The 26111-nt window shown below is 39.8% G+C and overlaps 1 protein-coding gene across 1 annotated transcript in view; it reads right to left on the bottom strand.

The window, feature by feature from the left end:
- The window catches only part of kcnj3a (potassium inwardly rectifying channel subfamily J member 3a), a 30626-nt gene extending 7793 nt beyond the window's left edge, over positions 1-22833 (bottom strand). The window contains exons 1-2 of the mRNA XM_075479760.1: positions 21290-22833; positions 20096-20312 (exon numbers count right to left, since the gene is read on the bottom strand). Coding sequence (XP_075335875.1) covers positions 20096-20312; positions 21290-21967 — 895 coding nt within the window. The 5' untranslated portion in view covers positions 21968-22833. The remainder of the gene's footprint in view (positions 1-20095; positions 20313-21289) is intronic.
- Positions 22834-26111: the final 3278 nt, after the last annotated feature.

The raw sequence follows: 26111 nt of genomic DNA on the forward strand, positions 1-26111 counted from the left end.
AGGATTCTTGCTGTTTTTAGATAACGAAGCAAACAACACTGCAAACACAACAGCTTCAGTGAATAAGCATTTAGTGTATTACAGATCCAGCTGCCCAAATAAAAACCTTAATTGATTTATCTGTTCTAAACATGATGTTTATGAGCAATTTGCAGACTAATTTGAAAATGATTTCAAGTATAGCCAAGTTATTTCCTGTAGTGAATTATATGAATGGCTAAATAATCAATCTCAAAAGGGCTCAATTCCTTTTGAAATTACAATGCATATGCAGTTGTTATATGTTCACATCGTGAACTTGATATCAACAACCTATTCATGATGTTTCGATTTCCTATTTTCTTCACCTTGATTTGCACATGAAAACATCATCAGGGTGACTCATAGAGTACTGCACCAAATACAGATAAAAACTCAAAAAATGATACGCTTTTAAAGGAGAGCAATTAAGTCTTAATGGAGAGGATAACTCTATTCTGGTATGAATAGAAGTTCTCCACTTATCACCTCTTATGCTACTTAACAGTTCAGTCCATATCTTAAGCTAGTAGCTACAAAAGATGGAGGATTTAGATAAGCAATATTGCCAGTGCGGAGTTCATTATCACAGGAGAAATGGGTGGAAGAAAAGGCTTTATTTCACACTACTATGTCATTCTTCCTCTGACACAATAAAGGGAATCCCATTCAACCCAGAATGTCAAAAATGCATATCAAGTATTTGAGTCAACACTGCTAATAAAAAAGTACAAGAATTCAGGTTAAAGTGTTCAGTTTTTAGACAAAAACTGGGGGAAAAAATAGCCTGTCTGTGCATGTGTGCTCGAAATCACACTTTGCAAAACTGGCAAATAAAAATGGACCATGATCCACTTGGAATAAATGTTCCCTGCAGAGGAATTAAACCCCTGCTTAAAAACTCTTGTCACATGCTCAAAAAGCAAATGAATACAATTAGCAGAATCCTGTGTTTTGAATTGGACAACATAAGAGAGTTTTTTCACGCAACGTTATTGGGTGCTTATTTGTGATTACTCATTAACACTACTCAGCAGCTGCCATAATAGTTGTCTGCACATCACATTATACTCCACTGCTTAGAGCAAAGTGCCACCTATCTCATAACGTAAACATCTTGAAGTCAGTGAGCAAAGGAAAACTATAATTACATCTTTATATCCAGAATGAAAAGATAAATTACTACAGCTCCCTGTATTTTTATAGAGGAGCTGCTGGGACACCCGTGTTGGAACTTGTTGGAACTTGTTGAAACCCATTAGGAAATTTGTGAACTTTGGCTATTATCACTTTGTAATTAACAGCTTAATACTGTTCAAGCTGCTTTATTTCAGTCCAAACTCTGAGATGTGCTCATTCACTGCGAGGCCCTGCTGCTGACAGCCATGATGTCATTGTGCAAACTAGAGGCATCTGTTATTCTGCCTGATTCCCAAGGTCATGAAATAATTCACTCATCACAACTCTGTGTGCAATCACAGATGTGCAAGAGACTGAACATCAAGTGCGTTTAGGGTATTCACAGTATTACTCCTGCTCTATTGCTTCAAAGTCCCTTAGCCTTTAGGCACATGGCAGCTCGCTGCAGTGAATAAAGTGGTCAAAGCTAATGTGAACTTAAGGGCCAAAGTGATTGAGAGGTACGCTGGAATAGGAATCTTATTTCAAAACGAGTCTGTTAAAGTCCCTCCTGGCAAAAGTTGGTCACCATCAACAGGCACGGATCATGTATACTGGTTCTGAGTGAACTGTGGTGCGTAAAAAAGGCTTTCTGTTCAGTTATACAACAGCTGCTTAATAACCATCAGAAGTCATCTCGTACATCGAACACTACACTCAATGCTGTGATGCTAATTGGAAATCCATACTGTAAATACATGGCTACATTAGTACCATCTTTGCTGGTGTATGATAACAAAAAAGATCAGAACAAGTGAAACGATATTAGGCCTGAGGCAAAGAGTTGCAACGGTAATATAAAAGACTCAAATAGCTTCATCGTACATCTATTAATAACACCCTATTGGCCCTGCAGATGGTGTAGGAGGCACTGGAAGACCAAACGCATGATCCCTGCAGAGACGGACTGAATCCTTATGTGCACCAGCTTTACCTTTCTTCGAAGACCAGTGATTAACAACACTTTACTTAATCACTTATTGTATACATTTAATCTGTATATATAATTCAGGGACCGTTGCCCGAGCCATTGAATAATTATAGACACAGTTGCATCACGTATGTTCAATTGTGTTGCTAAAGACCTGCTGCTCTGCAACGCCCACATTCATATGGCCCACAGTGCAAAACACACAGCAGGTTTACTGAACTGTGCACCTCGACTTTTAGTATGGCAAAGGCACACTTCAATATTTGATGAAAATGCAAACATCATGTTAAATAGATTTAAATATTATGTTCAAAAGACAGATTTTTCCTAATCAAACAGCAGAGTATATGTAAACAGCCTAAAATAGCGAACAGCCAGAATGAAAATAAAAAGCTATTTTCTAATGTTGTACTGTATTACTCCTAAAATAGCAATCCAGCCAAATGAGAAATCCCATATCAGATTGTATATCGTATTACTGGTAAAGCCTTATGTAACTCTAAAATACACGGCTGCCCAGCACTCAGTGTTTCTATGGAAACAAAACTGTCGAAATGTGTGCATGCAACAGCCACGAACCTTTTCAATGCTGAGTTTGGTCAAAAGTAACAATGACACAACACCACAACATGAAAAAAATGCCTCTCTCCAGTATCCTGACAGAAACAAAAAAGATTTTCCACTCAGCGCGGAGTCAGATCATCCATATGGCTCCAGAACCAGAACAGAATTGTTGCACTGTGACCTTTTGCAACACAAAATGAGCTAAAAGTGTCTTTGTTTTGGAAAAATGTGCAGATCATATATTTTGTCTCATCAGCGAAGCCCAGCACTCTTATTACAAATGTCATTTTTAATAAAGCATCGAGCAAGTCTCCCTCCACTCCCATCCATCACGCATATAGTTCATTGGATTGTTTTACACTTGTGCGACCTGCATGACTCTTATTTGATATCTTAGAAGTTTTGTGTCATGAAGAATGTCACACAAATACATAAACACAACAAAGTTTAAAAAAAGGGCATAAAGAATCCTTTCATGTCTGTTGTCTTGAGTGGTGGTGGGAACCACAGCAGGACATCGCAGTGGTAAGGAAAAACATTCTCTGGTGTATGATGTATGGTGTTGTCACAGCAACTTAGTGTTAGATATGTCAAAAAGTAAAACCAGAAGCTAACACAAGATCAGATTTTTTTAAAATTTCATTAATAGAGGGTTCGGATCTTCATGGTGTTCCAGCCTCTATTTGAGGGAAGCGACATTTGACAAATTGTCAAATTGTTCAGGAGGCATCATGGAGCTGTAGTGTACGGGTATTTAACCACCTGACCAACGAGACCCAGGGGTGGAGCCAAAGGGTGCAAGGGGTGGCCATTGCCATTATTCCTACGACTGAAATTGTATCTGGAAACTGTCATTTAGTGAGACTTTATTTGCATAGCACTCTTTTGCAAACCAAATGTATTGTCACTCGTTCACAGAGTGTGAAAGCAATAAGAACAGGAAGAAGAGAGGAATTAAGGCTACGGCTACACGAAAACGAAACAAGGTTTTTTTTGAAAACGGGTACGAAAATTCTTGCGACCACACGGAAACGCGCTGCTGTAAAGACTCAGGTCCAGACGAAAACGGATGAAAACGATGAAACGATGCAGTACACACGCCACTGTGTCACGCCACGCTGTGAGACAATAGAGAAGTGTTAAAATTGGCTCACAGCGTCAACGTTTGACTGACGCAAAAACGTTTTAGCTGTAACAATGGAAACGAAACGAGGCCGTTTTCAAACTTTCCCACTCTGGAACCCGTTCTCAAAAACTATCGTTTTGGGGTAGTGGGAACGCCGGCTCCGTGTGGCCGCGACAGCGAAACGATAAGAAAAAGTATTGTTTACAGTGAAAAACGTTTTCGTGTAGCCGCAGCCTAAGATAAATATTTCCCAACCCCCTTTGCTGCCCTACTCAACCTCAGCTCCAACCCACCTTCAAGCCCATAAAAAACAAAAAGATAAATAAATAAACCAGCAGAACCTCAATACAGGAGCCTAAAGAACTAAGGAAACACCATCATATCTAGATTTCATAAATCTCATAGAATTACAATGAAATACTAAAAGCAGACAAAAAGCATTGCAATTTTGTTCACTTCTAAAACCCTAAAAGGGTACTTTTGAACAATAAATTAAAATGATTAAGTTTAATTAATGATAACTATGTGAATATATTCTACCACATCAAAACCACTCGGATAGAATAGGTTTGATAGAAAGCAACCATGCAGTTGCTCTCATGACCACTAGAGGCAGCATATTCTTTGAACATAATTATTGGCTGCATGAATAAACGCCACATGGGCACATTTTGGGGTGGAGGATGTCTCTGTTAAAGTCCTTGCCAAAGCTGAGGTAGCCTATTAATACCTTATCAAGCAATCAAGATGGCATAGCAATCTACATGCTTGGTGGAATGTGCAGAAACTGAAAAACAACAAGTCCAACGAAGCTGTGGCTATCTTAGATCAGCAACTAGCAAGCGAATTAAACTGCAAATAATAGTCATCATGATGATGTCCTATTTCTCAAGTTAAAAAATGTTCTTGAAAATCAGTTTAAAAAATAGCAAATAAAATAGAATAGCAAATTTTAGAGACTCAAGGCATGATGGTCAAAGAGGTATGTATGTTTTGTACATCTGTGCAGGGTAGGGGTCAGGCGGAGGATTAGCTTGTGCAAATGGGTGAGTCTTCTGATCATGCGCATCTCACATCTGGTAATGACTCACGTACGGAAGGGACAGGGTCATTCACACCTTGAAGGCCGCTGGGGTCGCTTGTGTTTCACCACTTAACAATCCTGTGGGTTGTTTAGCTAGTCAGCCAACATGTGAGATGTGTGGTCACATGATTCAAGGTGGGAATGGTTGGGAAACCACCTGGGGAAGAGAGTGAAGGCTGCATTGAAAGGGTTTGATAGGTGACGCTGAAGACTGCCACCTCTGTTGAGAGATGGTTTTTCAACTTTAACATACTGTAGGTCAGGTCAAGACTCAAAAGTCAACCTGAAACCTAAGGGCAGAGGACGCTGTTTCGAGGACTTGATTTCAGAGAGGAGTGAAAGAAACCAATCTGTGTTTTTTTTTATGATCGATGAAGCACTTTCACAAACAAAGGTTCGCCTTTGTTTGAGTTTTTGGAGCACTTTGCATCTGCCACACATGCACGATGACTGAAAAAAAGGTTTTTGAAAAAGAATTAAAAATTCTGTGTTCAAGAGTTAATATAATTTTTTCAATTTTTGCCAGGGAATGACCAAATAAATAAATAAATGACAGTAATAAAATAGCCTTTCCAACATCTTTTTTTACATGATAGTCATGATAGTGAATAGTTTTTACATATTACTAGTTTTGGATTGCATATCTTGTTTTTTTCCCTCTATCTTCTGACTCCTTTAAAAATACTAATTGGTTTAGGAGAAAAATTGAACAGATGAATAACCAACTAAAATAATATTTCCTTGCAGCGATCAACACAGGAACATCATCAACACATTCAACACAAGAGCCGATTCTTTCATTCTACAGGTCGTGAAAAACACACACACAGACACACACTGTTAGGTCGCACAAGCTCAATTAAGGGAAAAAAGAAACCAAGTGGGAAAAACATCATTGGAATCAGTAAAGAGGCAATTCTTCATTTAGCCCATTAGGAGAGAAATTTGTGACTCTGAGGATCCATTGCACTTCTAATTTCTGTAAATGGTTATCTGTTCCCCTCTGTGACTCAGTATAAGACAATAGTTTCAAATCTTCTGCTGAGTGGCCCCTCTCAATAAAGCGCTGCACAGTATGAGATTCTGAATCACCCCTGAGAAATCACTTGTTTTCAGCTTGTTTCCCCAATAGTATATACTGTCTGTTTCATAAGGGGGAAAAAAGTTTTTGGGTATGTATTACGGTAGTATCTTTCCTTTCTCACTAGGAGCAGACCAAAAGAGGTTTTTCGCAGAAATAATACTTTTGCAAATCTATAAACTACTATGATGTCGATTATGCTGGAAGTCTTGTTTATATGGCCAGAGGGTAGCATTTGTTGAAATGATCATGTGCTATCAGGGGTGCAAGATGTGCCAAAGTCAGACTTTAGCTCGAGTGGTTTTTCAATAATGGGAAAATACCTCATTATAGCCAAAGTCCTTCATCAATGCAGAAATTAATACATTTACATTAGTACTGGTTAAAGGTTAGTTTGTAACGAATAAACTTAAAAAGAAAAAAAAATTGCATTTTCTTGCGGTTTTCCTCATTTTCCCAACACATTTTAGCTTCTTTTAGGTCCTTGTTTGGGTCCAGTCTCACTCCTCTCATCAGTGTTACTTTTAGATGTGAAGACAAGAAGCATCGGGACAAAAAACCAGACTGAGCAAGTTTCTTGATTATCTGGTGAACATAGCAAAGCATTTAGCTGCAAGGAGTTTCACATCATAGACTTATCAGAATCATTATGTTAAATGAATGATGGTGTTCCTCCTCGTCAGCTACAGAAATAATAAGCCAATTGTTGGATAAAGTATTTCCAGCTATGACTTTATGAAGTGGATATATGTCAATATTAAATTTTTAACATTAATGACATATTTTAAGAAGTAATAAGGTAAGTATCCGAATTACAGTATTTAGTATTTTTTAAAGTAGGAAGTAGCACCTGTCATGTACTGTAATTAATAATTTTTTATTATTTTATTAGTGAAATTACATCTGTCATGTCGTATTTTTGTTGTCAGGTAAGAACCTAATCACCACATATTTAGGAAAAACAACTACACTACTTTTTTTTTTTTTTTACTGTATCATCTCTTACATACAAATTCATTGTATTTGACGGGGAAATGGAAAATTGCATGAAATCATTTATGGCTGACTTGCACATCTTTATAGCATTTTTAAACAACCCCCACCCCCAAAACAACAAACATGCAGCATGTAAGAATATGAAAAAAATAATGTTACATATCATCTTAGAAAAGCTGATTCATGGCATTTCTGTTAATTTTGTCATCACACTGTGCTCAGAAATAACGGGTAGCTGTGTCCAAACTTTAACTGATACTGTAGCTATATGTCTTGTGTATGTGTAGGTTCTGGGATATTTTTGATGTGCCACAGTTTCCTGTATCTTAATCCTGCAAGTGTGAAATCCTGCCAGAAGTCCCTCCATTTCTTTGTGGGAGAAGGGCTCACATGGTGTATGCAATATTCATGTGACAGCGTGAATGGTGGTAAAATAATCCTCTGCTGAATCCGCGAATACGAGACAGATCTAAATACGAGTCCCATAAAAAGTACATTTCAGAGGGGAAAAAAACCTGAGAATCAGAAGATAAAACTGTGCAGATGTGTGTTGGACTGAGATATTTCTCAGGCAGCCATGTTTTGTTCGGGTTCACTCCAAATAGAAGTAAATGGATGGTGGAAATGACACAGCACTGAGAGGGAGCGATTACACTGGCTCTATCTGCACTTTACAGTATATTCAATATCTTACAGACATAACAGGCTGATGCCATTATGAACTGAGAAAAAGCTAAGAGGTGGGAAGGTCTGTCAAGAATAAACTTTGAGATTTAGATGGCCAAAAGCCATCTCCCCTTGAGACTCTTAACAAATGCACTTTTCTTGATAAGAAAGACCTAGCTGCTCCCCTGCTCTAAGAAAGTGAAGTGAGTGACAGCAAAGATAAAATGGGTTTTTGGTGGCTGAAGTAGAAAAGCGCTGTAAACTCAAGAGGCAGCCTTCCAGTATTTCTTGATAGTGGCTGAGAAAAAATAATACAAGTGGTTTTCACAGTCTCAACTGTCTAAAATAAGCTTATCCAGGTTGGAGAGGCTGCAGGATCATTTCCGTTTGGTGACTGGCTCCGTCATATTCTCAGCTGCAGATCTGCCCTTGACACGCAGAATACAGTCAGGCGGCAGACCTGAAAGCAGAGACCTATTCATCTCAACTCTGTGAAATCATCTCAGCAGAGTCTCAATCTGTATTTTCAAATAAATAAATAAATCAGATCTATTGTATGATTAAACAACCCAAAGGCCCCAAGCAAAAGGCACTCAAAACTGATGGCTATGTGAAATTGAGGGTTTATTCATTTTATTTTTGGATGAACTCTCACAGTGCTAGCAGTGCAATGTGGGAGTCAGAGTTCTTCGCAACCTCATATTTAGTGCGAAATCACAAATAACCTCCCATTCCTTGCTTGCTCTCTGTCTGGCTCTCCCTTTCACTCAGTCACACACATGGGCACGCACACACCATCGGACACAAACACACAAACACACAAACAAACAACTCACTCACCAGCACAGTGCTGTCAGCAGAGTCCCCTGACAGTCTATCACGGCTGTGGAAACAGCTCAAATGTTATGTATGAGGAAAACGCCAGCAAAAACAAGCATGAGAATCTGGACAAGGCACCTTAGCACAAGATTCGCCCTTTCATCCCAGAACCGCTCCCACCGTCAGTAGCTAAGACTCCATCCACAAAATGCCAGTGCAGCAGCACCGGACTATAGGGTGCAACATTTGATTTAAGACAACTGTCCGGGTCTTAATCTTAATCCTTTTCTTTTTTTTCCTTTTTATTGGGGAGCAGCATTTGTCTTCTATTAGGATCTTTGTTTTGACATAGCACGCTTAATGAGGAAAAAAGGAAAAGTTCACTTTGTAGATCTGAATCATACTCAAAGTTTGACCCAAAGTTTTATTCGGTTTGAAAGAGTGGAAGCAATTGTATCTATACTAGGCAACAGCCAAAAAGACAAACAAACAAATATCTAGTTTGATATAGATATAGCTATTGTGGCCACAAGTTCCTATCATCTGTTTCTATGGTGACAAGCACTGAGTGGTGGCAAAATCAAGAGGCATTTAGTGACCTGTTTTTCACAGTTTGACTTTTCCAAGATGCAAATACACTCCTCCCCAACACACATACTCACACACACATCCACCCATACATACACAAACAAACATAAATAAATAAATACAAATAAAACACTCTTTTACTGTGTGATCCCTTTATTCCAGTTGTTTTCAGCTCTTAGGTTTAATTCCACCCATACAGCATGAGCTGAGCGGCAAGAACAAGAAGGAGGATGATGGAGGGAAAAGGCAGGGGAAGTGTACTGCCGTGGGGGAGGGGAGAGCCTGGATGCTGAGGCAAATGCTTGAGTGTGGAGGCTGTTGGAAAGAGAAGGAGGGAAAAGGAGTAGGAGCGGGGCTGCCAACCATCTCCACGCAAGGTGGGGTGTCGGGCAGGCTAGAGGAGCATATGGCTGTGGGCCATTAACACAGCCAGGAGAGCACATATTACCATGTGAAGGCAGTTGCTCAATGCTGCCATAAATGGAAGCAGTTGAGCAAAAATGTCAATCTATGGATTTCCTCTAGGCTAAACAACTCTTATTGGTCATATCAGAAAAAACCCACTGTGCATGCCGTCAGGGACTATGAAAGATTGTGGAGATTGCGTGTTGACAGCAGAAATTATAAATACATTTAAAAAAAAAAAAGAGTTAGTCAGTAAACGAGTGAAAGCTATAATCTTATATTGATTGTAGTTATTACATCTTGTTACAGTAAGTCATGAAGAGGAGTTGCAGCTTGAAGTAGGCAGACAAAAAAGGAATTTTTATGCCTTAAGTGATCTCACACTTGAACGGTATTAAAGAACAGTAACTCACTGTTAAGGGAGCGTCCCTATTGTTTTTTCCCCCCCAAGTTTGTCACTTGAGCTAGACAGCAGATTATTCCTGAAAACTCAAGCATGTCTGCATGACAAAAATAGCAAAGACATCCCAGAGGAGGGAATCGCAAGTAGACAAGTCTTAAGAACAACATGTTCATGTGGCTCTGTGTTTAGGCCTGACAATTGATTCACCTGCACTTCAGGGACCATCACAGCTCCACAAATCAATGCTGTCTGTGACCAACACTGCGAGTGCAACACAAAACCCTCCTCACGGTGATGACCTCTTAAACAAGCAGAGCACAATGCTATCTCAGCTATGGCCATGTAACACTCACACTGAGTGTCTGTCCTCTATTATGACTGGAGCCGTATAAGTGGTAAGGTCTCCAGTTTGTTATAAATCAAAAAATAAATGTCTGTGTAAGATTGAGAACAAAGGTAACTCGGTGCTCGTCAGTTATTTCAAACTCTTTCTACGAGAAAACCAAGGCTTTGTTGATTTTGTCATACAACAAGTTAACCTAAGGTCTGCCACCGCTTCTTCTGTCAATGATTTATTGCCGTCCAACAGGGACTTGACAAATCCCTAAAGACACAATTACCGTGCTCCCCCTTGGGAAGCCAGCACAGTTCATCTAAAAGGAATAATGAATCCAGGATGTCATAGCTGGTTTGCTGCAGTGCCCATTATGTAGAGTTCATCCGCAGCATAATTATTGTATGTACAGTAGGTAAATACTCTGGTTTGTTTATCTAATATTAGCAGTGCTAATTTCAGAGTTACTTGATTCAACATGCAAGCACAAGCAGGTTGTCTTTGTGCAGAGTAATTTGTAGCTTTACCTTGCAGAAGCAAGTAGCTACACAGCAAATCAGCTTAACAACTAATCTTTATGAAGCTTAAAAAAATCATGTTTAAAAAGTAAGAGGTGCAGACTCATCTCCGTGGCTGTCATGTGGATTTTCACAGTAATCCTTAATACATGATATAAAACTACATTCAAACATTAGTTGTACCATCTCTATGATATAAAATGGAACTGCATGCCTCGCAAAGTTAGCTTTGACTGCACGACTGACCTACTGCAGTCAGTGCTGATAGAGCATCATGATGTTGTTCCTGTCCCATGCAAATGTATCAAATGTACTGCCCTCTGTAAAAAACGTTAATTCAGATATAACTCTGAAACAATATGTGCTAAAAAAACGTTTTTAACCTTTTTGTGTGTCTATAAGTTTTTTTTGTTTTTTTTGATGCGTTACAAGACATATCGTAAGCAATATCAGACATTAGAACTATGATTTCCTCTTTGAATCTGCAGAGCATCACCCAAAGTCGAGGTCTGACAGCCTGTCTGTGCGACGTAGACAATCTGGAGGAGCCAGCGTCAACCTATTCTTACAACTAGCAGTATGGGGCTTTACAGTTAACATGCACTGTGAGGAACAGATGAAATGAGAAGCTAGCAGACTGAGAAGGTAGTACAGTGTAGCTGGAGAACAGAAGCCTGAGAAAGGAGCCATAGCTCTCTGCGAGCCGTTGGAGGCAGCTTTATTCTTACTCAGCTTTATTAAGACACAGTGGATATAAAATGTATGTCTGAATTACAACAATATCAGAACTGGTCATTAATCAGCAGAGACAGGGAAAGCTGGTGCAAACTGCCAGAAGGTGGGGATGTTGGGGATCAGATTAACATATTCATAGTTCCCCATTCACTAAATGAGGGAAGAAAGGTAAAGCTATATATTCTGAGCAAATTTTAAAGGCACAAAAAGCTTTTTCCTCGCAAAAACTTCAAACTATTCGATATGGAATCATAGAGGAGTTTTTTTTAAAGGGATTTTACAGCTGAAGCAGGACTTTAAAGGAATTGATATAAACCTGCTAAATGTAAAATATATTTGTGAAGGAAGAATTTCGATTATTTAACTAAGTGAAAGTCGCAATAACGCATTAAAACCTCAAAGTAATTCAAAATCTTACAAAGTACAAGTATAATTTATATATATCTAAAGTCTGAATAAACCTAAAGGTGAATTTGTTTGGAAATATATAGCATTATGTTAAATGATAATTGTATGATTTGAGATCTCAAACTAAAAATTAAAGAAGCATACTATTCACCTCTAAAATAGTTTAAGTTAGACATGAACATTTTAATTAAAAACTACCTCAAATTTTTAGATAACTTGAGACAACCACAGATAAAATGTTTATGACTTTAAACTACGCAAGGAAATATCTATAAAACACAGTACAATGATACTGATATTAGCTGCACGGTGGTGTGGTGGTGAGCACGTTGCCTCACAGCAAGAGGGTTCCTGGTTGGAATACGGGCCGAGGCCTTTCTGTGTGGAGTTTGCATGTTCTACTTGGGTATGCATGGGTTCTCTCAGAGTTCTCAAGCCTCCTCCCACCACCAAAAAACATGCATGTTAGGTTAATTGGTGTCTCTAAATTTCCCCTAGGACTGACTGCGAGCGTGCCTGGTTCGTCTCATTTGTCTCTGTATGGTCCTATGATGGACTGGCGACCTGTCCAGAGTGTACCATGCCTCTCGCCCAATCACAGTTGGGATGAGCTCCAACCCCCCCCCCGGTATGGATGGATAGCAATAAATAATAAAAAATTAAAAGAACCAATGGCAGGAAAAATGTTTGAATGAGTGGCATTTCACCTTAGAAGCATTGTGGGGACAGACACTCCTCTCCTGAGCTCTCACCCTGAGCACATTAGATTTAATTGGAAACTCCTGCTGAAGCTTTTAACTTCCGCACTGAACAGACTTTAACCCTCTGACCTGTGGGGCTGAGGCGGGGAGCACGATACTGAGCAGGGAGAACGCGCCATTGCTGTAATGACTTTGACAGATGCTTAATCTCCGTGGCTCACTTACACGAGTGTTTACCGAAACTCGGCTGCGACCCCAGACCTCTGAGGCTACGGCCCTTTTTTCATATGAATGAAACTATCAGGCCTCTGTCACAACAGAAAACTCTCAATTTTCATTACTGCTGCTGGTGATAAAACACAGATCCAGCCATGACACTGGTTGCTCTACTAATCAGTGGCAATAAATATTTCAAATTAATTATGCAGGCTGGCTTTACTCCTAGACAGAGTCTATATCAAAGCAATTATTACTCTTAATTTAATTTTCCAAGTGTATGCTTTGTGTATTTGGTGCACAAAAACTCAATTAAAACTATGATGATAGCATTGCATAACAAAATCGTTTCTTTTCCAAAACGAAGATCAGGTAATTTTCTTTTTTGTATGTCTAAACTAAGTGACAAACCCTCTAATGCTGCTTGATTATAGATTAATTAATTTCAAATAAATTATACAAATATTAACACAATTTTAACACAGTGCAACTTCAATATTGAGGAAACATGTAGGCTGTTAGTCAGCGCTGTATTCTCCAGTTATAGGCAGTAATTATGTAAAAAAAAAAAAAGAAAAACACAGGAATAAACATCATGAGCTGATCCAGTCAACGTGCAACCACCCCTGCCACCTACAATCATTTTAAGATGAGCAGGTATTCTCTCTCAGTAATTCGTAGGAAAGCCCTGCGGCAGTATAAAAAAGTGGGAGCTGGAAGAAAAATATGAAAATAATCTAAATCAATTATTTATTTATTTTTATGTTTTAGCCATAATTTGCCATATAATCAAATCAAGAGATGAAATTTTGCGTGCAACACGTTTTCAGGGGAAATTATTTCTAAAGATGGAGAGTATTAGCTCTTTAAGCGGAACCGTGCTGTGTCAGCAGAAGAGTGACATAAAGTCAAGCTGAAAATTCACCATCCACCCAGACACAAGCATCTACATGAATACTAAAACGGGAGAGTTCATCACCAAGTAAACTTCCTGGCAAGAAATGCCCCACAAAAAAAAAAATGTTTGACAACTGCATGTGCTTAAAAACACTTCTTGAATATGACTTGTTTGCAGCATTTTATGAATTTCACAGCGAGTGTAATGATCACACGCCGCACATTTGCATGAAAGGGTTTATGCTGATGATACACTTTGTGCTCATGAGTCATTGCTTTTCATAGCTGATGAGAGAATTTAAAAACCACTTCAGAACTTGCAGAGATTTTGAGGCTGTGTTCTGCCACCAGGCTTCATCTAAAACAACACACAAAATTTTCAGGGACAGACTAATGTTCAGTCAGACCCCTTCTGCTCGGTAATGAGAATGAGTTCCTCAAGCAATAACTCCTCAGCTTTGTTTATCTTGTCTGCTTTGTTGGGTGGCACGGTAATAAGGTTCCCAGTTTGAACATCAGCTGGGGACTTTTGTTCCCATGTGGGGTTTTTTTCTGGATACTCCCTTTTCCTCCCACGGTCCACAAACACGACGCATGCCAGGTCAACTGGGGATTCTCAGTTGAAGGTGATTCTCAACGAACGTGCAAGATTGCAAGAGTGTGAGCATGCGTGGTTGTTTGTCTCTGTGTTCGTACCTGTGACAGACTAACAGGTGGGATAGGCCTCAGCCCCCTAACACCACCGGTCATATTCATTCTTTATACCCACTTTCTATAAAGTGGGTATAGAGATTGAATGGATTGCTGTTATGTCTCTCATCTGAAAACTGCATTGGTATTAAATTACATACAAACACAACTGCTTTTCAGAAAACAGGAGATACTGCTCAGCATTCACACAGCAGTGTCGTGGTGAAAACGGATTTAGTTGCTGATTTGTTTCGTAGCCGGAGAAACCTAAACGTCTGTTACTGGCAGCTACAGTTTATTTTGGGCTCTCAAGAATCAGCTTCACTAATGAACAGATTGCCTATGGCTTGGTATTTAAGCCTTCATAGTCTTAAACAGCATTACTAGTGTTGATGGGCCTCTTATCTAGACTTCCAATGTATTCTAAGACAGTATGTAGTAACTCTGAATCAGCTGGTGAGTCAAAGGCGCCGTTTACACATACCCGGGTATTTTGAAAAACGCATATTTTCTAACCTTCGTTTTCAAAAAAAACCCGTGCACACAGCCCCGTTTTTAAAAAAAACCCCGTCTACATTGATCCGGAGAAATACGCTATCAGGAGCTGTTAAATTACGCCAAGCCTGACGGTGGCAGTGTTAGAACAATGAGAATTCCACACAAGCCAATCAGAAGCCTAATAGAGAACCGCTGACAGGCAACTTTCTTCACAACATCAACAGAAGCGCGCATGTGAGTACTCTCACCCTGGATGTGCGGGCGTAGCAGTTCTGCTAGGGAAAGGAGTGAAAATCGTGACATCCTGAAATTTTCCCTCCATTCCTCCGGGACAACAAAGCCATTTTCAAAATTTTCCCACCATAAAGCAGTCCGTCCGGGTCTAATCCAGAATCGCCGTCGCTGGCGGTGGTATGGCCGGGCTCTGTCTGCCAACAGAAGCTCCGCAATTGTTGCCCTCCGCGCCGTAATGCGCCTTTGTTGTTCAATACTTTGTAGGAGTGTAATTTTCAAAATCACACAAGCGAGTATAGCTCTCAACAAAATAAATGCTGCTAGTACCTCCATGCTTGCCAGATAAACAATGAATGGCGTTATCCTGCCACTATGGTGGATACGGGCGGGGCTCTGTACTATGACGACAACTCCGCATTCCATTCTGAAAACTCCGTTTTCGTCTTTTAACCAGTTTACACACAAACGCTAAACGGAGTTTTTAAAAAATCTCCACTTTTGCCGGAGTTTTTTTTTAGCTTCGTTTTCGGAGGAAAAAACTCCGTTTGTGTGTAAACGAAAGGCACAAACGAAGGGAAAGGTCTTCGTTTTTCAAAATACCCGGGTATGTGTAAACGGCACCAAAGTGAGGTCACCGGCTGCTTTGCAGCTTAACAGTGAAAATGGCCACGATACTTTAAACAATCGCATCATAGTTTTACTTGTATGCTATTTTTCACACATGCAAGATAACTGTGCTCTATCTATTTAAGATGATCACTCCAGGAAACACTACCCTGATCCGCCCTCTTAGGACATCACCTGCTTCGTCCTAGCTCCTTACGCACTTATTTGTTTCCTAAATTGCCTTTGTTTTCTAAATTGTCTTCCCATTTGTCTAGGTACCTAACTTATCACACTTACTCTAGCACTAGTTATGCTGTTAGCTGTTTGGTTTTGGAAGGAAATGCACTTATGATTTCTTGTGACCTGAAGTTCTTTTGCCTACTGATGTGTAACACACTTATTGTAAGTCGCTTTGGATAAAAGCGTCTGCAAAATGACCGTAATGTAATGTAATGTAATGTTTTTAGAGCTGCACAACCAAAGACATTTCATACCAGGAAAAGCAGAGGTGTGCATTAAAGAGGTGGTCTGGTTCCAGGGACCTAGTAGTGTGTATTCTTCAGCTTAGTCATGGCCCACTGATACATCAACCTGTTTTTATTCCAAGGGTGTGAAATACTACTAATATTACTTGTCAAAGCGTTTGACGTCTCTGGGATACACATAAGATCTCCTTTGTGAAACAGTTGCTGCAATATTTGATGCTGACAGCAAATGTTACAAATGTCATGTGAATCATATAACTATGAGACCTTAGTTCAAGAAGAGTTTGGGACCATTTTTTTTCTCTCACTGCTTTGTTTCCTTTTTACTTGTGTCATGTCTATAAGTTCATCATGTTTCAGGTTTCTGTTTAGTCTTTAGTTTTGCCATGTTTTTCCTCAGTCACTCTGGCCCTGGTCATCAGCTTCACTCACATCACCTGTTTCTCCCCTCAGCTGCACAGCTCACCCCCCTCAGTATTTAGTCTCAGGCTTTTCCATGTTCGATTGCCAGATCCTCACCGTCATCCAAGCCAAGTCACTCATTCTGTTGTCTCAGGTTTGTCCTAGTTCATGTAAGAGTTTTCGCATTGTCATAGTCAGGTTTTTGTTTCAAGTCTTGGTTTTCATAGTCAAGTTTTTGTATACCTGATCAGCCACGCTTTTCGTTTGGATTATTTAAATAAATCAAGTGTTTTGTTGGAATATCTGCATCCGGGTCCTCCCTTCACCACCACGCCACAAACAGCTACCTCCTTATGACAACTTGCGGGTTACTTTCAATTTAACTTGCTATTTAGTTAGGTTTATGAACCAAAACACTTGGTTAGGTTTGGGAAACAGATTGCAATTTGACTTAAAACCGTTGTCAATCCAGCAAATACTTCTCTTGAACTGTTGCTGCTTTGAGCTGCTCTTACTGATTTGGCATGCTTATATATAACAAAATTGCATTTACCAATAAATCTCAGAACAGAATAAATTGTTGTATTCATACAGCAAAATTGTAATGAGGTAACATACAAGAATTTACGATCTAGGTAAATTAAGCTTGGTTGGAAGCTGATGGTCAGATAAAACAAGTCATTTGAAGGTGTTATGATGGGCTCTGGGATTTTGTATAATTTCTCAACATCAAACGATTAATCAACACTATATGAGGCACAACAGTTATTTACAAAAAATACTGGTTTGCTGCAGCTCTGCTTGTTTCTAGGACAAAGATTTGTTCCAGGATGCTTACAACGTTTTTATGGATATATTGATTTATATAGAAGTGGGTTAGTGAAGATGAAAGTAAGTATAAATGTTCACCCCTTTATTCCTTCATTTTTCCAGTGACTGGTTTTAGTCCTATACTCAAACTTTACATTTAATCTGGGTTAGGGTTATTACTCGTACTGTATTCAAATCTTCCTTGTTTAAGAATATCATCTCTGAACCTTTGTGATGGGATTCATGTCAGCAAAGTAACATGCTGAAGCACACACATACACAATCTGACATGCAATTGCTTTGGAAACAGTGACACTGTAAAACTGGGGAGTTATATGTTGCCGCTCATCTTGGCTGGCACTGTGCCAAATGTTATTCCCGTTAGTGCTGTAAACTCATCTAGAACTTGTGCATCTGGGCCGATTGTGAGTGCTTTTTTTTCACAATCCTCCATAAATGTGCCAAAAAAAACCAGCGTGATTCCGAAAAGCCACAAATGGCTCCAGATGAAAAAGAAAATGATGCTGCCCAACATCCATCCGCTCTCATTTGGAAGGGTTACCACACTGAAGTGATGATCACAAATACCTTGGGCTACAATTCAAAAGTAATAAGAAATATTTCCTGCCTTTCATACAATGTAGAGACTGTTATAGGTTATATGAGAAAATAAGAAAATGAGAAAGTTCTGAGCTCGTGCGTGCTTCTCTTCTCACTTTTTGGGAGAAAAATGAACTTCAGTCCAAAACATTTTTGTGTGATCACTTGTAGAAAAAAAAAAAGTCCAATGCTGTTTGTGTTATTATCTTAATGGCAGTGAAGAGCATTTCAAATTGTGTTAAAGACGATGTCTTTTCTAAACATAACACAGTTAGTTAGGTAGCTTTTTTTGCTTACACCAAGCAGCCTCATACATATTTAATTTAATTCTTTCTCTGCTGTTTCACCTGGTCTGGCAACCACTCTATGGCAAAGTACCGCCTCCATGTGCTTTTCATACTTCAGAGAAGATTCTCCCTAATAGCAGATGATGTTGTTGACACTGCAATCTCATTTCATATTCGGCATGGCACGTTTGTCTGATTTATTACTGAAATTGTGTTATGTTTCCCATACCATAGGAGTAAAAAAAAAAAGAAGAAAAAAAAAAAGCTAAGTTTAGTGCAGTGCTGCAATCCTGAATACTCAAGGAGAGGTTGCCATGGAAACAGAGTTACATTGGCCAGAAATGAAAGCGACTAAGGATTTAGACTTTCACTGTACATCAATTTTTAACTATAGATTGTTTCTACATCAGCATTTCCACCAACTTCCCATCACCACAACTTCTCCACAAAGCAAGCATTTCTGTGAGGCACAAATGGGAGTGCTGAAACAAAAAAAATGAAGGCAGCAATGATATGATGACACAAGCCTCTGGAACACTGTAATATTAGCAATATCTCCTTATTGTAATCAAATCCTGTTGCTTGAGTGGATATTTTCATTTCTGGAAACCACAGAAACACGTACAAATCTGAAGGTGAGGTGGTGTTAATTAGCTGAACTTACACACACACACACACACACACACACAAGAAAAAAAGATGATGCTGGATTTAATTTGTTTTTACACCACATATTTATACATTATTAACTGAATCAATATAGAGCTGACTACATTTCGATGGATGTAACACTACAATCAATCTGCACAGCAAAGTGCAGTGTAGTGACATCATTAAAAAAAATGCTAACTTACTTTTATTCAGTATGTCTGGTCTCATCAGTATGATACAGCATAAGTGCTGCATTGCCAGAGCTGAAGGGTCACGCTGTGTGTCAGATACTACTCAGCGACAATGAAAGTTTAATAAAACTGCTATATATCTCTATAGTAATAATCTGTCAGGAATTGAATGCCTATACTAATTATCTTCTGCAGCGTTCGCCTGTAAGCCTCCCTGTCACATCTCCATATGCTGTTTTTCGCTAAACCGGTCTATTACAACCGCTCCTCTGCTCAGTCTGTAACCCTGAATGAGCTCTACCCACACTACTTTATCCGCTGTGTCAAATAAACGGTTGAATTCAAAATGACCACAGTGGAGAATTTTACTAGGGGCATTGCTCAGCTCGAGGAAATGGAATTCCGTGATTCCAAAGGGACCTTAGAAAGCAAATTATTATACCCTCTGAGAAAAGCAGCCATGAGGTAATCGCTGTTCAGGCACAAAGATAGCGGAACGGAGTTTGTTTCATCTGAGAAAAAGAAAATGTGTATAGCTTGACACTGACCCGGGAGAGGTACAGTGTTCGACACTCACAAAACCTGCCAAACCTCCACAAACAGCAAAAAATTTTCAAATGTATTCAATTCTTTTAGTCAGTGCCTGGAACACAAAATTGATAATCTGTGATTAATGAATGCCAACCACTTTAATATTTGCTGCTCTGTGTGTTTGCCAAAGAAATAAAAATCAATGCAATGCAATCAAGAGCTCGATATTTAGCCTATTTAGATGGGAGCAATTAGCGCCTAAGAAATAGCTCAATATCATTTGTGAGATTTGTTGGAGAAACATATCACAGCGCTATCATAAAAACAGCACAATCCTCTACAGTAACATGTAGCCTGGAGCTACAAGATGTTGTAAAACAGGCTTATTTTGTTAGTTTTTTTTCTTTAACAGAGCTGGCTGTGGAAAATGTAGTTACTTACCTGTGGTCTCTACAATGCCCTCTAGAATCACCACAATTTCAAACTGCTCTGTTTGCATGGACCTCTGTGAGAGGTCGTAGAAGGGGCTTTTGGTGTCAATCACATGGCAGATCGTGAGCGGTGACACAAGAAAGAGCTGGTCTGCCCCGGTGCTGAAACCCACGTCCAGCTCCAACTGATCCAGCGGAAGAAACTCGCCTTCGGGCGTCTGGCGAGACTGGGGAGGCGTAAAGAAAGAGACAGGGATGGGTTTTTTTTTTTTTTATAAAGGAATGGAAAGGGTAAGACAGATTTATCTACAGCTTATTGTGAGGCTTTGTGTCAGATTTTAACATCTTACTGAGGCAATCACCAGCTTATCAGACAAATTACCATAATGTTCTTGAATTTTTTTTGTGCGGTAATGTGAACATGAGCGTAAGCATGGATTTGATGTCATACTTGTTTCTAAAAATGTAGGCTTTTTTAAAAAAAATAACTGAATCTTTCTTTAGTTTTTTTCATGATGCAGGTGGGTTCGCCTACCTCATACGCCTATGCTGTGTGAGATTATAAAAACTAGACAAAAGTGAGCACTAACCTGCATCTACGCAAAACACTTATGGCAATACTGACATGGAAACAGCAATTTGGTTCAACTTTTTCTTTATTTTTCTAAACTTACTTTTTGTACATTTTCTGCACCATTACTGTATAACGAAATTTACTCTGTGAATGTACATTGGCTGCACTGAAAAGTTTTTTCTTTTCTATTTTATGACAACATTTTTGAAGCCAGGAGGTGGACAGCAGGAAAGACTTATCTAACAAGGCACAGCAGCACATGTACACCACACTGTAACAGCGTGTCGTTAAAAAAAAATGAAATCAATTACAAGCTTATGAACGAGATTTTCAAAACAAGGTCATGATGGAGAGATTTCATGATGGAGACCTACTAGTTTTGCAAAATATCTTATTCTTGGCTTTGATTTAGGAAAAACTAATGCTGTTCCTTGTTGTATTTGATTCAATTGGTATACTTTACAACCACAGCAGTGGAGACGTTTTGAAAGATTAAGAATTTGTCTAAGAAATGCTCTCGTAGACATTTAGTGTTATAATGTCAACATGTAGGCCTTGCTATCAAATTTTATTGGAGAAACATCACTAGGCACAAAAAAAAGATACACCGGGGAAAGTGGTATCACTTACTTTTAGCAATTTGCAGCGGATCTGTGCAGAGACCATATGGCTGTTACGCAAGTTGCCGACCCTGAACATGAGAGTGAGTTTTCCATCTCGCATAGAAATAACCGCGTGTTCACTGAACATCAGAGTCTCGGCCCTCTTCTTGGGCTGAGACATCTTGATAAACATGCAGCCGATCAGAAATGCATCGACGATCGATCCGAGGATCGACTGGAAAAGAAAGAGAATGATCCCCTCGGGGCATTTGTCTGTAATGTATCTGTAACCATATCCTATGGTGGCCTCGGTCTCTATGAAGAAGAGGAAGGCTGAGGGAAAGTTGTAGACATTGGCCACACATGGCGTGTACTTGTCATTATGGGCTCTGTAGAGGTCTCCTCTGATGTATGCGATGCACCACCACATAAAGGCCATGAAGAGCCAAGCAACTGTGTAGGTGAGGATGAAAATGAATAGATTCCAGCGCCATTTCAAATCTACTAATGTTGTGAACAAGTCTGAGAGGTATCTGCTGGTTTCACCACCCAGGTTCCCATGCTGGACGTTACATCGCCCGTTCTTGTCCACGAACCGCTGCCTCTTCTTCTTTTTCTCCGGGGGAGGCTGATTGAATCCAGACCCGCTAGATGAGGTGGTCACTACCTGATAATCGTCCCCAAATTTCTTTCGAAGTGCAGACATACTATGATGGCAGCAGCGAGAGAAATAACAAACGATTCAGTGTTTTTGAAAGTCTGGCTTGTAGTTGCTGCAGTCGTTAGTGTCCGTGCGCAATGTCTCTTGTTTTGGGGGGGGGGGCAGAAAAAGGCGATAAAAGTGCGATGTCTTCGCCTCAGTTAGACGCACACCGTCCTCCTTCGCCACACATTACTGTTGCTACACTCTACAGCCATGAAATATCAATAATGCACGAGTTGTCTACGAACCCCAAAGATAGAAGCCATACAAGAAAAGCAAGAGTCGCTCGGGATAAGGTATCCAAACGCGCCAGTCGCAGTCCAGGTTTTACAGGTTTATCAGTCGCTGCGTCGTGAATTACTCATCGCCCGTGAAGGCTGGGGTTTTAGCGACCTGTTCACAACTGTACTCACAGAGTAAGTTTTCATTGGAAAGTTGAAAATCCCTCTGCGGTCTGTAAAAGGCAATTACCTCTGCGTAATTATTCGCTGGAAACTGATTCAATGCTGAAACCCCTCTGTGTGCACTTTCGACTGTGTTTGAGATTATTCTGTTTCCAGTCCTCCCTTTGTGAGCTGGGCACATAGGATATAAAAAGCAGCCAAGCGTATGTCAGTAAAATATGACGAGCTGGAGGAAGAAAATCACGGTCCCTCTGTCGTCATTTTGGGCTGCGCGCGTCCACGCTGACTACCAGGCTCTTTTCGGACAGCTTTTTGTCTCTCTTAGAGTAATATCGACTGCTTTATCATGGTTCAGCGGCACAGAGATCCACCAGATGCTCTTTTGGCTGCTCAGATCCTTCTTTCCATTCGATTACTTGCTCGGCTCCTGCGCACTCTCAGGTTTCCAGCGATGCACTGACTGTTGCCTAGTGGTACTACAAAGACAGACAGTTAGGAGGAGGAGGGAAGAGGGTTCGCCTGATTTGACAGAGTTCTTTTTCACGAGTGTTCGAATGTGAAACTGCAGCAAAGATAATGACTTTTGAATAATCACGTTAAACGCAACTGTTTTGTACTTATTGAACGAGTCTCACTGATTGGATCTTTTTGATATCCTCAACAATGATAATTAATCCCAGCTATGTAAAATGGGGAAATGATCATTTTATGCTTTAATACATTTCAGTTGAAAAACAGAGCTGTGATGAGACTACAAATATATTTCATTGATCTCCTAGCATCCTCTTAATTATTCAGAGGGCCTATCTTTAGTTTAATACAACTTCCTCTTGTTTGAACATTTCCAACTACAATACTTTACAAGTCGAGTGCTTTACAAGTTGAGCCAAGCCTCACTTATTCATAAATTGCCTGGAAAACTTGGTTCTTTGTTGTCTGTTGTGTGTAGGCGTAGCATTGGTTCATCCCTTGAGTTTTCAAAGGTGCCTTTTGTTTGCTCGAGTGATTCATAGATCAGTGTTAGGTGGCTTAACAACCAAACAAACCAAAAACCGCATTCTTATGAAAATGGCCTGGTACCGAACTGACAAGGAGTGAAACAATAAACCAGTGTCTAAAGATTTTGAAAGACCTTTGAAAAGCCTGGACAACTATCTCTCAAGACCTCTGTAAAGGTGCTCCTTGTATTCAGACATTTTTGAAACGTCACTACAGATATTAAGACAACTGGAAAAGGGAACACCAGCGGCATTACATAAAAACGCCTCTGTAACAAGCAGCTGCCATGTACATCTGAGATCCTTTGGGAACAGCCTGCATCTTACTGTCGTACTTCTCTGTACCTCTAGGTGGATGCTGCTCTGGAGTCAACTGAGGAGGAGGAAGAAGAGAAAGGAGTAGCTGATGCCTCCGATGATATGCATACAAACTGGTGGCGAACAGAGTTGGAGAAGTTGTTGAAAAACAAAAATGCTTACAATGCTTACAATGGCTGAAGCTACTGGCAAGCATTCACCAACTTCGTCACCCTCTTCCAATATGAAACCACTTTCAGTGGAAAATGTTAGAAATGACTGGAAAAGGCCACAGTCCAAAAAGTAAAGTGAGTATTAGTGTCACTTTTCTTCTCTGGAGATAGCTTTTTAGAAACTGAAATCTAATTCAGCACTTACAACCTTTCCTCTAGAGTGATACATCAAGTAAAACACTTATTGTTAAGATTGTGGCTCATGTTGTAGCTGTAATTTTTCCCAGCTGATCCCATGATGTCGGCTTCCTGCATGTAGTAATGCGGTGCTCCAACGAGGATGTCATTTTGCACTACTAACGTGGAACCCATACATGAAAAAGAGCTACAGTGTTGATATGTTTGCGCTAAAAAAAACGAGCTAATCGGACAATATGAATTGTACACATGTAAAGACAACCGTGCTGTCGGTACCAGCCCCATATTATTATCAGCAAGATCAAAATTAGTGTCTTATTTTTAGTTGTTAGACGGTTATTTCTTGTCTTTACAGATGGGGTTCTTTTCAGTTAAAAAAAGAAAAGAAAAGGGAAACAGTAATGACTCAACAGGCAAAAGGGGTTGATAAAGAAAAGATTTTTTCCTTCTTCTCATTCAGTTGGCTGAAAATAAAGAAAACAAAATAAATAAATAATAAAACTTGAGTGTGTAATTGGAAAGAATATATAGACCCAGTCCAGTGAAACTCTGCCCTCTTGTGACCTTTAAAAAAATAGAAACAAGGGAAGGTTGGCTCACGGCTTTTGCACAGTACTGTAGACATTACAGGTTATACCTCTGGGTTACCTGGGGTAGCAGCCACTGATGACCACGCTCACTTCCCTGGAGTGGCTGCACACGTCTTATTTTGTGAAAGCTAAACGCCTTCCTCAGGGAAGGTGTTCTCACTCACAGCAAGCTGCATTAAATCTCAGAGAGGATAAAAACCTTCAACCAGAAGTTTTCATCATATCCTCAAGATTGTGGCCACAGAGGAATACAGCCACAGTTTTGCTGCCCAGGCTCACACACCGTCTGTCAAACACAGGAGGCAGAGGGAACAACACGCCAGCACCGCTCCAACAGATAGTTGATCCTTTTCTTCCTCTCTTTTTCTTTACAGATGACTGCAGCTATGGAACTTGCACAGACGCACAGAAACCTATTTCATCAGTGTCAAAGCAAAGTGGAGTCATTCAGCTGAATTAGTTTCTACCTGACAAAATAAATACATTGCATATGAATAAATAAACTACTGCATCAATCCAGGTAACCACCTCAACGGTTATTTGCACGCTTAAAACTGTAACACACAGGCATCATTCGACCTTTCATCATAAAAATGTATAGTACATTTCTAGTGCAGCCTTGTTGTGTCTTTTTTTCCCAGCCATTTATGGTTTCACTGTCTGAGCTCACAAGGATCAATACGCTGTTAATTCACTCTGGTTCCAGGCGAAATCTAGCTCCCTATTCTCTAGTAGCTGCCTGTGGTTTACTACACGGTGTTCCATGTCTAGCCTGAACTCGGCAAGCCTCACTGTACAGAATCTAAAATCAGCACTAAGGCCAGCCATAACTGTTTCCAAATGAATGACTGCATCACAGCACTGTGCAAAGTTGAGATATCTCCAAGTGCTGTCTGCGAGGCTCTGTGATGTAGCCCTCTTGAGGGGAACAGACAGGAAACGATTACCCCATCAGTCACCAGGCCATCATAATTGCCAGGTGAACATTAGCTATCGAGCCTCTGCAGGACCTGTGCTTTTATAATGAGCAAAGGGGGACATGGGTCATCCAATCTATGTATTTCAGTTCTCATTAGGAGGAGGAAGCTATTCATATGTTTGCAGAGTGAGAATAAGGCTGTTAGTTTGGACTGTCCAACAGCTATTCAGCCAGCACCGGGAGCTGGAAATTTTTAATTGCTGTATTTCAAACATGTAGTCACTATGAGCAAAGTTTTTACACAAATTTTGTGCGGCTCCTGCATGTACTTGGAGGACACAGTTGAATTTTTGATGGCACAACCCCTTGGCATTACTGTTTGCTGTTAATTTCATTGTAAAACAACGCACGAGTTGTCGAGTGAACATTAGAATGCATTTATGATGAACCCATCCTTTCATAAGTAATTATTCTACCCACGGAATCAATAAGAAATTTCATTAACTGATTCTGTTTAGCTGGAAATGTATACACCTTCAGAGTTTTACGTAATTTATATAGAAGATTA

Source organism: Odontesthes bonariensis, chromosome 12, assembly GCF_027942865.1.
Source record: "Odontesthes bonariensis isolate fOdoBon6 chromosome 12, fOdoBon6.hap1, whole genome shotgun sequence".
In the NCBI taxonomy this organism is placed as follows: domain Eukaryota; kingdom Metazoa; phylum Chordata; class Actinopteri; order Atheriniformes; family Atherinopsidae; genus Odontesthes; species Odontesthes bonariensis.